The sequence below is a fragment of the Rhinolophus sinicus genome, linkage group LG11, assembly GCF_036562045.2.
Source record: "Rhinolophus sinicus isolate RSC01 linkage group LG11, ASM3656204v1, whole genome shotgun sequence".
Lineage (NCBI taxonomy): Eukaryota > Metazoa > Chordata > Mammalia > Chiroptera > Rhinolophidae > Rhinolophus > Rhinolophus sinicus.
In genome coordinates, this window is record NC_133760.1 from 33,608,329 (window position 1) to 33,621,544 (window position 13,216).

The 13,216-nt window shown below is 46.1% G+C and overlaps 1 protein-coding gene across 6 annotated transcripts; it reads right to left on the reverse strand.

Annotated features, from left to right (window-relative positions):
• Positions 1 to 795: 795 nt before the first annotated feature.
• PDP2 (pyruvate dehydrogenase phosphatase catalytic subunit 2) lies at positions 796 to 7,787 on the reverse strand. Of its 6 annotated transcripts, none has more exons than XM_019755323.2 (2): positions 7,675 to 7,787; positions 796 to 5,740 (listed from the first exon to the last, which is right to left on the reverse strand). In XM_019755323.2, the coding sequence occupies exon 2, from the start codon at positions 5,685 to 5,687 to the stop codon at positions 4,089 to 4,091; it is 1,599 nt and encodes a 532-aa protein (XP_019610882.2). In that variant the 5' UTR covers positions 5,688 to 5,740; positions 7,675 to 7,787; the 3' UTR covers positions 796 to 4,088. The 6 variants fall into 6 exon arrangements, with proteins under 6 accessions (XP_019610882.2, XP_074170874.1, XP_019610876.2 ...); XM_074314773.1 differs by having other exon boundaries at positions 7,533 to 7,785; XM_019755317.2 differs by having other exon boundaries at positions 7,528 to 7,785.
• Between the last annotated feature and the right edge of the window lie 5,429 nt (positions 7,788 to 13,216).

Sequence of the window (13,216 nt, forward strand, 5' to 3'; positions counted from 1 at the left end):
TGGGCCAAAATTGGGCAGTAAGAGATGTTTTGTGAATTGCTTTCCCTTTCTGAAAACTCAATATTGGGACAAGTGTTTGGACTGTGGACTTGGCTCAGATCGAGGCCCTACCATGGTGTCACAAGTTTCTCAACCTGTGGGCCTGTTTTATCACATTAAAAAGAGGGCAATAGCTCTAGTCATCCTTATCAGACTTTAGACACTCCCTTTCTTACCTTTCCCTCTCCAAAATCTGCTCCTCAAGGCCCAGTTTACCCTAGCCCATACTAAAGTGTTAATGCCTAATGTTAATAACATAAATAATTACTAATGTATTTGCATTTTAAAAAGTACCCACTGGAGAAATCCTTATGTGCTGTATCACTCCAGAGGCAATGAGATCGCTCGAGCTCAGTGGGGGTGAGTTGGAGTGGGGTCTTTAACTCTATCTAGGTAGCTGCCTAGAACTTTCCCCAAAGCTGGCTCTGCATTTAAGAGTAACATGAATTTAAGATTTAACACGCTCAGTTAAATACTATGAAATCCCAGCAGATAGGCCTTGGCACTGAGTGTGTGGGGACCCTCACAACAAAAGCTTTCACTTCCTTTTCCTTCTTTTCAGGTCCCCACACACTAAATGAGAACTTCCTGTGTCGTCAGGAGGCCATCAAAATTTTGCAGAGAAAACTCTTTTGGATGGACTCTTGAACAGACTGAAATCTTCCACGGCCTGATAGAGGTGGTGAAACAATGGCTGGCCTCATCTGGTACCCTAAGGACCTAAAAAAATGATTATTCAAACCAAAAGAAACCAAATTACATTTTGCTCCTTTTATTTACAAGTTTTATTTAAATATCTCTAATGGTTAGAAAATCAATGTCAAGTGTGAACATTGGTATACAGCTTAAAACACAAATGTCAGTAAATATTAAAGAACATGGTTAATGATTTTTAATAAAGTAAATTTTTAATAAAGTAAATGCTTGATAAGAAATAGTTTCCAGGAGGCAGGTTAAATGTTAGGTGCCTGAGGCCTACGGGACAGAGCCTCCGCCCATTCAGGTGATGGTAGCACAGCAGTCCAAACGTGTTTTCCACTGGGTGACGTACATGGCAGCTCGCATGACGTGGTACCACCAGCCTTTGTACCGCAGCTCCAAAGCCACACTGGGGCTTTTTCTGTTACAGAAAAGAGTCACATTCAAAGACAAATGAACCACTTGAAGATGAAACTAGGATCGCTCAGTTCCAGGACACTCTGGTTTAATCTGGGAGGTTAAGGCTTCCCCAAAATGGTTAAATGAACATAGGTCAGTGGGGGCTGATGGGCAAGAGTCAAGCCAGACTCATTCTGAACACATTTTCTTGTTCCATACAATTATTCTCTTCTTTAACTCAAGTTTGAGCTGTTTATATTTCATTTACGTATAAAAGGTTCCAGTTCAATTGTGTCTAACCTGAGCTTTACCCAGTGTGCCCAATACTACATATCCTTTAGGAGGATCATACTTCTGGGAGAAGTGTTTACGTATTAACATACCTCAAAGTTTACATTTTCCTTATAATAAATTAGCTTTAATGTTACAATTAACATCTCAGAACACTGAGTATCTAAGTAACTTGACCTAGCATACTAATTTGAATTTAGAACCAGTACCATCTTCCCTATCCATTTTGACCAATCCCCGAATCAGCAGAGCCATATTTTACTTATATATAAAATATGCAAATTAGGTCGATATTACCAAAATTTCTTACCTAATATGCTATTTAAAACACCAAAGCATACTTTTGAGTAAAGTTACCACCAAAATATTAAACGTTCAGTCTCATTTTTCAGTTCATTTTAGAAGTCTCAAAATTGAAATCTTTACATAAAAAGGATAAATGCTTTGGAAGAAACTGAGAAGTACCACCAACCCCCTCTCTCAAATCCCAAAGTCCACAAGCAGTGCCTCAGGAAGGCCAAAACAGCAGAACTATGGTCAGGGAGATACACACTGGGGTTTAACCAGGAGGCACCCCTTGGAGCATTCATGGAAAGAGCTGACACAGTTCACAGTAGAAAAAGGCAGACAATAAACCGGCCTTTCTTCTCTCTCAATATATCAATTAGAAAGCAGGAAATCTATGAAGCAGAGAAAAAAACACAGATACATTCTGAGGAACAGTTGGGAAGTCTGTATTCTCTCAGCTGTCCCACAAGTTATTGAATCAGATACATTTATGACCATGATGGCTCCAAAACGGATTCACACTCTGTAATCCAGGTAAATGGTCCAAGGGTGTGCCAGGGCTTAGCCGGCATCGAGGAAAAAGGTTGTCAGACAAGCAGTCTTCGGCTCTAGCAACAAACCTTCACATGAGCAGAATGGTAGTGATTCACGTTTAATTTCTGAGTTAAGATCTAGGAGATTACAAGGAATACCAATGGTTTCAGAATAAAAGGACCAAGGCTAAGCTCTCAAGAGAATTTTAGATGAAGCCATATCACTAAACAGTTGCACTGCAAAATATACAGGGAAACATCTCAAGCTAGAAGTATCCCAATGCTTGAATGAATGTCACTGGGACATGGACAAAAATGAAGCAGTCAAACCTAGTTATTTGCTTTTCTTTCAGTGGATGGCGTAAGGGGGTGAGATGAGGAGAAGGATCAACTAATGTAAAGCAGGAAGATAAAAATGTCAGTTTTGTGGGATTATATTTGTGTTTCCGTTCAGGGACACATTTCCTGTTGTTTAAATGCCACAGTAATTCATGAGAACATGAAACTCATACCCCAAAAAAGGATCTACGTGGTTTAATTTTCCAATGAACACAAAGACTGTGCAGCCCACGGAAGCCATTATGGGTCACATTTATTTTTGCCCCATTTCTATACTAAATATGGTCTAGTTCCTGAGAAGTAGCAATGACGATTTATCTCACATTCTAGGTGCAAGTGTCTCATCCAACAAATCTCCCTCCTCCCTCCTCCCCACCACCTCTCAGGAGGCACATAGGGAGCCTTGGTTAGTGACGGTTTCCAACTCCTTCATGTTTCATCTCTCCAGATTCAGGCTGAATCTAAATCCATAATCCACTGCATAAACCAGTCCTGCCTAATCACAAGGAAATCACATTTTCTCCCTCCCTGCAACCATTTGAAGAGAAAGCATTCTTTCCAGTTAGTCAGCAGCAGCGGGATGACGGAGTTTAGCACCACAAAGGTAGAAATTAACAGAAGAATGTTTGAGAGATATAAACAGAAAGGCTAAGTGGTATGACTAAACTTCCAAACGCTAAGCACTGGAGGAAATGTTATTAATGCAGGAAAGGCCAAGAGTTAAGGCTTAGATGGAAGTTACCTCCTAGTACAGTCTTGAAAGATCAGGGGGTAGGACTCAGTGAAAGGGACCAAAAGCTGCACAAATTCTGCTGGTCTAGAGGCCTAGCCCCTCCCACCCTCAGCTGAAAACCAAGACAAATCATTCTAAGCATGTTGACAGCAGGCCTGTTTGCAAGTTTGAGGACTCAGTTTTAAAATAAACTAAAATAGAACTAGAATGTAGCATTTCAAAATGTTTTCACAAGTATGATCACAAAAAAGGTTAGACTGTTGCATTGAAAAGTGTTCTGTAATGTCCTTTGTAAACCTAGGTCTTAGTAATTTAAAAATAAAAAACAAACAAAACCTTGCTTCATAGTCTAAAAGTCGATGGTGAATCGAGAATTATCAAGTTTGTAGATTTTGCAGCAAGACTTCAGGAGACCCTGAAGTTCTTCGCATGCTTAGAATCATGATTAAATTTACCCTTTGGAGGCTCAGGCTGACAGTTTACCAAGTGTCTATAAAAGGACTTGGGCTACTAGAGCCCAAGTCAATTCTGTGGTCTCTACGCTCTGCCCTCTCTGCGTAGTAGAGGTGACCAAAACACACAGGGACACGAAATCACTGCTTTGTTTTTAAACGTAGGCTGTTTTCTTTTTCTCACCTTAAGCTATTATTAAGCCAGCTATATCTGCCTGCCCTTTTAACAGTAAGATTTGAATAGCTAGTTTCCGAGTAAGTGAAAATGTCTTAGAAGAGCACTGAAGTTACCCTGGGCAATAAGATGGGAGCCTCTTAACCCCCCTTGTAATACGCATCAATTGAATCTGAGTTAAAATACACCACAGTGACAGTGATGTCATCCCTGTACATCCTCGCCAAGTCCTCCGGCAACGTCAGCATCGCCGCCAGGCGCTCCGGCTCCATCTCCCCATACTCATTGCTCCCTATGGCGTGTCGGATGAGACGCGTGGCTGCGTTTTGGTCAGCAGCGTGGAGCCCCTGGGCTTTCCTCTGTAGCAGCAGCCTCTGCATGAGGCCCAGCTTGGCGGGTCTCGGGGCCAGGTCTGGCTTGTGCCGACCTGCTTCCGTCAGATGCTCCACCACCAGCCTCACCACATCCTCATTATCTAGCACGTCCCACAGGCCGTCTGAGGCCAGCACAAGGAACTTATCCTGGGGCCTCAGCCTGTGGTACGTGACCTCAGGCTCAGCAGTCAGGTAGGGTGGAGTGTAGTAATGTGTGGGGGTGAACTGGTAAATGTTGAGGGCCTCGGTGTCAAAACCCCTCTCCAGGACACTGCGCTGCAGCTCTTTACTCCACTTCAGCTGGACATCCCCGAATGCCCTGCAGGGCATGAGGACTCCCAGCAGCCTGTCTTCCATGATGATTGTCCTGTCCTCTGATTCCGGATGCTCCCTTTTTAATCGTGACAGCTCAGCCTGGTTCCGGGCATTGTGGTCCTGAGTGAGGGGCAGACAAGACCACATGCCACTGTCCTCCTGGACACCAAGGATGGCCCGGCAGTCACCAGCATTCGCCACATGCAAGTGAACACCATCAACATGGGCCACGCAAGCTGTTGCTCCAGAGAAAGCGACCTGGAGTGAAAGGTTCCTTGTCATCTCGTCTTCCAGAGGAGCCTGGATTTCCAGCGAGATGTCAGAATCCAGCCTCTGGAAGGAGTACATTAATGCTTCCTTAATGTTCAGTCCCATTTCCATGTGCAGGTCAAGCAGCTCCTGCCAGTAGACCCGGAGGTGATCAAGGTGCACTGACGTGATATCCTTGTAGATACTGTCCCCTGGATGCTTCAGCCACTGCAGGATGGGCGGCATAGGCTTCATGCTTTCCATGGCTCCCTCCATCCTTTCCAAGGTCTGCTGAGACATTAGTGACACTGCCACGTAGTAGAACAGCCTCTCACTCACTGCTTGAGCGCACGCATGGCCACCATGTCCATCAAAGATGCCAAACATCAGCCCGTTGGTCTGCAGGCAGGAGGCTACACCTCGCCGGTCCTCCACTGGGGAATTGGCGGCCAGCTGATTGCTCTCAAACCGCAACACCGAATTTGGGACTCCACTGACGCTGACAAAGTCAAGAATCTTGTGGGCTGACTCACCAGCTCGCAGCACTTCATTTATCTGCTCAGGGCTGAGTTGCAAGTGGTAATCGTCTTCCTCTGTCGATGTGTGTCTATAGGCTTTTGGCAGAGCAAAGCCAGCACATGAGGCATTGTTTTTTAGGGTGGTTGGTGCCCAGGATAAGAGCCTCCATTTAGATGTATTCCTACTTGAGGTGCACCTTGAATATAAACGCCTCCCCCCCTGTAATGTGGCAACGCTGTTCCTTGCAGAATTTAAGATCCAGTAGGACACAGTACTTGACATTTTGAAACTATACCAGCAAACGGTCCTTCAGCAAAAGGGTTTTTTTTTTAAGCCTGAAAATGAAAGAGTTTAAGAAAGTTTCAAATTTAATATCTTAATAACGATGACTTCTGAAAACGCTTAATTTGTTACTATCCTGAACAAAAGTGATTTAAGGTGAACTATTTAAAAGAGTTGACTGAACTCAAAATACCAAACCAAGTCTCCCTACCTCCCTTTATAACACATAAACACATTCCAGAAAATGTTTTTAGATGCCCTCTGCTCTTACAGAGCCACTGAGTGCTTCCCCACAGAGCTCATTCATCCCTCACAGTTAGCCCAGCTTCCCTTTTTCCTCTCCTTCTCAAATCCTTTCCCTTGCTAGGGCCCAGTTGTCTAGCTCCCAGGTTCACTCTCCCCAGGAGACCATAAATATTTATTTAAGTGCTTTCCCACTAGTCTATAAGCTCCATGAATTCAGGAATCATGGCTGCTTTATCAGTGGCTCTCCAGGGCCCATCCCTGTACCTGGCACACAACAGACTCTCAAATGTTGGTTAAATGTGGATTTTTAAAGGTCCAATGGCACACTGGCTGTCTAGCATCATACACATTGCCTGAGCTCTGGTTGTCTATTGGCGGGCTAGGAATCCTAGTCTTACAAGGTTTTGTGAGGATTTAATGAAATATGACCCTTCACTCCAAAAAAGGTAGTTATTACTTTTATTATTAGGTGTATACTTCTCCAGTCATTCTGTACACCTTTTTAAATAGTTGTAACCACAACTTTGAATCTAGTTTACTTGGTAAGAGCATTTTATTCACGATATTACATTTCATGGATGTGTAATATCCCATTGTGGTATAAACAATCATAATTTACTTAACTATTCTCTATTGTTGGGGATTTGAAGGTCATTTCCACCGCTGTTTATAAAACACGGAACTACACTGCCTTATGCGTCAACCTTTTCCCTACTTAGGTTATATTCTACTTATTTCCCAAATGAGGCGTTAGTAGGTCAAAGTGTGTAGGGTGTAGAGTCATTGCCAAACGGATTTCCAAAAGGTTCACATCTGTCTCCACAAGGGCATGAAGGAAAGACTTTCCTAGCACCTTCAATGGCCTCCGGTGGTATTTTTCCTTAGATCAAAAACCAAAAAAACAAAACAAAACAACAACAACAACAACAAAACCTGCTCTATTTTTTACTCTCTATTTTCTTGGGTGACCCGGGAGAAAAGAGCGCTTCCCACGTGTTTTTTTGGATTTCGTTTATGAATCCTGCCCTCCCCAAGTTTGTCTATTGGAGTATCCGAGAGCTCTCAGAACTGAGAACCGTCCCGCTCCTCACAACCTACCCGGCTGAACTTGGGGCAGAAGCGGCAGATCAGGGCGCGCAGAGCCCTGCCCCCTCCCCTGCCCCGGGCCCTGCAGAGAAGCCTGGAAGCGGGGCCTGACATGAGGTGATCCGCGGCAGCACCGACCCAAACAATTTCGCGTCCCTAAAGGAAACAGACAGGTCCCAAGTTCAAGTCTCTGACCCACCGCTTCATAGCTAAGAGCGCGGCGGCCTTCTCAGTCCACCAAGCCGGGATCTTCCTCAAACCCGGGCGCCGCCGCGTCCCTGAGCCCCAGCTTCCCAAACTGCAAAATAAGGGGATTCAGTCGAGACACCGAGCTCACAGGGGAGCTCCTGGGGCTAAAGCAGCTAGCTTAATGGCTCAGTACGCAGAAAAGGGTCCTTGGCTAGTCGCGAGCCCACGTGGCGCGTGGCGTGAGTGGGGTGACCATGACTGTGAGGCCAGCTCTTCCCTGCCGGCTGCGGACCCGCCCCCTCACCTCACCTCACCTCACCTCACCTCACCTTTGCTCTCCACCGGATCACCTGAGCCGTTGCCGCAGGAGGGGGAGGCCCAGGCCCCGGAGAGGCCCGGCGGGATTAGAATGTCCACAACCCGCGCTCGTACCCTTCTCTACCTCGGACCCTCGCAGGGCTCTCACCAGCTTGCAGCCTCTGAGCAGGGGGTCCTTCCCTCTGTGCCGCGCGACTGTCACCACCCCACCTTACTTCTGAATACCACTATTGCAGATCCGATTCAAGGAGGAAGCATCCTCTCCCCAGCCCTTATTGGTTCATCTGCGGAGGCGGGACCTTGACGGACAGTGGAATTGCCCAATGGCTGAGGATGGGGAGAGGGCAGGCAGAAGGGACAAACCCTGAGGGGCCAAATCCGGTTGTTCCCCACCTACCCGCTACCCGCCCTGCGCCGCTCCAACCCGGAGTAGGTTCAGAGCAGGGCAACGGGACCATTCAGTCACATGGCTGAGAACCGCATTACGTGACTGCCCCTTCTGCACAGCCCAAACCCAGCAACCTTTCCAGTTCCTTACTGTTAGTGACACCCCACGGCTTCCTCTCCATTTCCGTGCGGGCCAGTCCAGACCCTTCTCCCAAGCACTACACCCTTATATTCAACCACGGGAGCACTCCCACTGGAGGCTTCAAATACAACTTGCCCCTAACTCATCTTCCTGCCAAACCAGCGTTTCCCCTCCTCCCCTAACCCAGTAAAGATCTTACAGTCTGCCGAAAGACCCAAGCCAGAATCCTGCAAGTCACCTGACTCCTCCCTCTCCCTGGCCCCCACCCCACTCTCCTGTCAGTTACCCAATACTGTTAATTTTACCTCCTAAATATTTCTTCAATTCAAACATTTGCCTCCAGCTGCTCTACTACCCTATTCCAAGCCTCTCATCTGGTCTCCCCACCTCAAACTTCGACTTGGCCCTAGCCACCTGTCTTCTACAGAACAGGCAGAGTGACGCTTCTAAAACTCAAATTCCTGCTCTAAAGTCTTCATTGGCTCCCCACTGACCATTGGGCCTTGAACTGACAGTTACATTGGCCTGACCACTGACAGTTCCCACAAACAGTTAGTGAGTGCTAGGTTGAGAAAGGCTGAGAACCAGGACACTAGATGTCATTCCCTCAGTCCTTTCCATTGTGGGATTCCAGTTATCGCCTGCTTCCTTATAAACTGCTTTAATAGAACTCTTCTACTAACTGTGGTAAGTCAGATGCAGCCTTTCCCTGGAAGCAGAGAAAAATTGGAGATGGCCAGACAAGGCCACTTAGAAGCCCGAGTACGTGGTCTTCTGGAAGGAAGACACACTGGCTTACCTGGGGAGCCTGGTCAGCCCATCTGGACCCAAGGATGTGCCTCCCATAAAACTGCTCATCAGACTTACCCCTGGTATGATATTTATACTACCCTGGCCCTTTCCGGAACTTCTACCAGTAAGTCAGAATTCGCAATATCTCTCTTTCTGGATGTTGAGAGGGCTGTCTCAGACTCAATCTAAAAATAACTGTAAGGGATTCTAAATAATTGGGTGTGTTGTAGTGAGAACGTCCAAACCTGTAGAGAATTTTTGTAAAAGTTTATAATATTTGAGCCAAAACTGACAACATATGCCGGGGAGCAGTCTCAGATGCTTCAGAGAGTAACAGTTTTGCAGCTTCTTTTATGCATTTGAAATTAATGAGGGAACATAAGGAAGATGACATTAGGGTGGGAAGAAAACAAGATGGGGATTGGATTAGAAGATTATGTGCTTTCTTAAGGGTGGTTATGCCTTCGAGTGACCTGCCCAACTAGGAATTTATGATTTATTATAGCACCCCTTTTTCATCCACAGGTGCAAAATGTTTTTTGTATAGATAGTTATTTGGGGCTACAGAGGGCCATTCTTCAGGACAGAGACAGCATAGTTTAATTACTCAATCTGCAGTCATTTATGGGTACCTACAATGTCAGGCTCTGGGCCAACTACTGGAGACACACAGATGGCTGCCCCATCATACTTTCCTGAGAAAAATTACATAACTCCACTAAATCTGAAATGCCAGTTTTTCTAAGCTACCACACACATACCACTTCTAAAGTAAAAATGCACCCTTGAGGATTTTGCGTGTACTGGAACTTTTATTTAAAGACTATAACCAGTTCAGTCACCTAATATGTGATGGCCAACTCAAGAACCCCATCTGATCTCCCAATGCTTCTTTGAAACAAGCTCTTATAAGAAGAAAATGAAGGTAAAGAACTTATTTCTCCCTGAGAAAGGGAAAGCAGCAGCTCAGTTGTCATTTTTTTGGAGAAAATATTTAAAAATATTCAGCCTCAATCAAAACTAAACAAATTGTGAATTAAAATGAGAGGCTGATTTTTGTCAATCAACTTGACAAATATTGAGACATGATTAACACTTAATGTCGGTGAGTGGGCATTGCCAACTTGGCAGGAGGGTGTGGAATTTGAGGCTACCCAATGGACAGATCTTTGACCCACTAATTCTATTTCTTTTAATTTATCCAAAAGAGAGAGTCAAAGATAAACATTACAAATTTTCTACAATAAACATGCAAATACATTACTCCATCTGGCATATCTTATATAATCAGAACCACTTGGAAAGGGCAGTTGTGTGGGCCTTGTTATTTGCACTCCAAGTTGCCAGTGACTGGTATTCTTTCTTGAAAGTAAATTTAGAGAGGAGTAGAATAGCTCTAGGGGTCTAGAGGAGGCAAGAGGAAGTTGGGAAATAGCCCTGGAGCTGCCAGAAGTGCATGCTGGTGCAGAGTAGGCTCAATTGGCAAGCAATGGCTGTCACGGTGCGGCTTGTGCTGCCCTGTGAACATAGTATGCCAGGAAATTTCAAGTGCCCAGCAGCTTCTCCATGCCACTCCTGGGGAGACCCCAACCCAAGTGCCTGGGATGCCCCTTTCAGGCGTGTGGGAAACTCCTCAAGGGGCCTGCAGACATCCTGGGCTCGATGCAGAGGTGGGGGTGGGGGTGGAATGTCAGCGCCTTGGTCTGAGAAGTGCCCCACCCCAGTGCCTAACAGGACACTAAGTGTGGTGTTGGAAAGGCCCAGAAGGAGCTAATAACCAGAACAGAAGTTCAGATGGAAAAACCAGATTACAGCAAAGAAAAGAGGGCCCTTTGATAATAACGACAATTATTTATTTGTGCATTTCTTCTCCTCCTCCCTTCTCTTTGTGCGGGTCTCTGCGTGCAAAGTTTAGAAGGACACATGCCAGGAGTTAACAATGCTTATATCTAGGTCATGAAAGTCTGTAGGAACTTTCACATTCTTTACCTTTCCATTTTCTTATTTACTTAAAAAATTTTTTTTTAACGCACAGCAGGTATTTAATAACCCGGAAAACCCCCAATAATGTCGATCCTACTACACATTTGCACTTAGGAGTGGGAGGGAAGAAGACACAGCACAGAGGGCTGTGGGCTGTCCTAAGGCAAGGGAAAAAGCTGTGGGGAGGGCAGGGCCTCCAGAGTGCTTTTTTATCTAGGAAATCTGGGAAGTCTCTTATGATAAGATAGACTTTGGAGAGAGATCTGAAGGAAGTTAGGGCATGACGCTGTGAGTAACTGGGAATGAGCATATCCATAGGACAAAGGTCCTGACCTCGTGGACCAAAGAAAGGGCTTGAATTTTGTGGCCTCGGCTGCCTGTCCCATCTCCAACCTTTGGACCAGAGCTGGAAAGGCCCTGAGACAGCATCTCACCCATGTTTTCCCAAAGTGAACTCTGTGAAACCGGATCTGAGAGAAAAGGGCACATCCCTACCACCTACCACTGGGGGAGGTACACAATGAACAATGGCATAGTCAAAGCACTGAAAAGTCATGCAGCAAAAGGAATTCATCCACCTGTATTGCAGCAGTGCCAAACATTTCACCATGAACCTTCTTTTTGCTGTAAATTTTAGTCACATCTGACAGAACCCGTGTACTTTGTGAGACACCCATATATTCATTCTTTGAAGAGCAAAATAAAGTCTGGAGATCTGAACTGATTTCCCCACGGTCCCAGGGGTGCCCAATTTAAGCTTGTGGCTGAGAAGGGTCTGGGCCCTGCTCTCTGGACTCACAGCCAAGCCCCTCTCCTACTGTGTTTCCCCCAAAATAAGACCAGGTCTTATATTAAGTTTTGCTCCAAAAGACGCATTAGGGCTTACGTTCAGGGGATGTCATCCTGAAAAATCACGCTAGGGCTTATTTTCAGGAAAACACAGTACAAGCTTCTTACCCATGTTTAACATCCTCAGGGGACAATTTGGGCTGCTCCAATCCAGAGGGAGAACTCCTGTACACCTCTCCAGGGAAGATAGTTACCCTCTCACCATACTGTGTTTTTGTTGAGCTATCTTTAGGTAAAGACCAAAATTTAAATAAAGCCTTCATCTTCATGGGTGCTAACAACGTACGAGTATGCGTCTTTTCTGAGCCTGGTCCCCCAGTGGGCAATGCAGGGCTAGTGCATTTCACATACACTTGTGGAAAACCAAATGTACTTTATTCAGCCAATAGTAAACAATCAGAGCCTCCACCTGAACACACCACTTCTCCTGGAAGGCTGAGAATTCACAGACTGGGTATTTTTTATGCCCTGCTGAAGACCCAGGGTGGCACTGTGGCCTTGGAGCTCATTTACAAAGTGCCTGAGCATTTTTTACACCTGCTTTTCTGAAAGGAAAGCATCTCCTTTGGAACAGGGTATGTATAATGTGGTGGTTTCAGAGGCTGGCCTTGGGGCAGGCAGACATGGGAACCCCAGCACTGCCATCTATTATATACCTGACTTGGGCAAGGGACCTCAGCTGAATTTAGAGCCTCTGTTTCTCCATCTGGTGAATGGCGACAGCCATTCCCATGTGTGTGGTGGGGGCAGACTTCGCCCCCCCGCCCAGCAACCATTAGTGGAAAAGAGGAGAGTATGTGAAAGTGTTGAGGCAGAGCCGTCCTCCTTTCTTTGGCTCCAAAGCTATTTCTGTCAGAAGAACTGGGACCTGTCCCTGTAATCAGGGCACCCCCATTCCCAGGCTATGCTGGAGACTGGGTCAAATTTAATTCAGTGTTTTTTTTCCCCACACTAACTTTCAGTTCCATGTAACTACCTCCAGGCCTTTGCGCCTGCTGTTCCCCCGTCAGCCCTCTTCTATCTTTCATAACTTTGAGGAATAGTGGGGCCACTGCCTCGGCTCTCCATGCATGCCCTTTCCCCAGTAGCCCAGTGGTACTCAGTGGCACTGACCAGCTGCCTGCTCTGCCCAGTGCTGGAGGCTGGACAACAAAGGAAGCAAGAGCTTACTGTGCGAGCAGAGCGGGAGCACAAACAACGTAAAAAATAGTCAAATATTTTGACAAGCAGTAACCTGCTGGATAAGGTTCTTTCCCAGCACAATTAGGCTGGGCCCCTGCTGCTGATCGCTGGCTAAGATGGACTAGAGGACTAGAGACCAAGCTACATCTTCCAACATGGCCACGAGGGGGCGTAAACACACTGCGGGAAGCACCTGAGCATCTCACTTCCCAGAGTTGATGGGGGGGTGGGCTGGGGGGGGGGGGGCGGAGTCCACAGTGTAACACCAGGCACGGACACTGCCAGTGGTGGGGAGGCTGGCTAATACCTTTTAAGGGACCTAGAGAGTGGTGGTTTAGGCTTGTCTCTGAGGTAG

What these genes read in the sequence shown, in the direction of transcription:
- PDP2 (XM_019755323.2), bottom strand. Translation starts at nt 5,687, where the DNA reads ATGTCAAGTACTGTGTCCTACTGGATCTTAAATTCTGCAAGGAACAGC.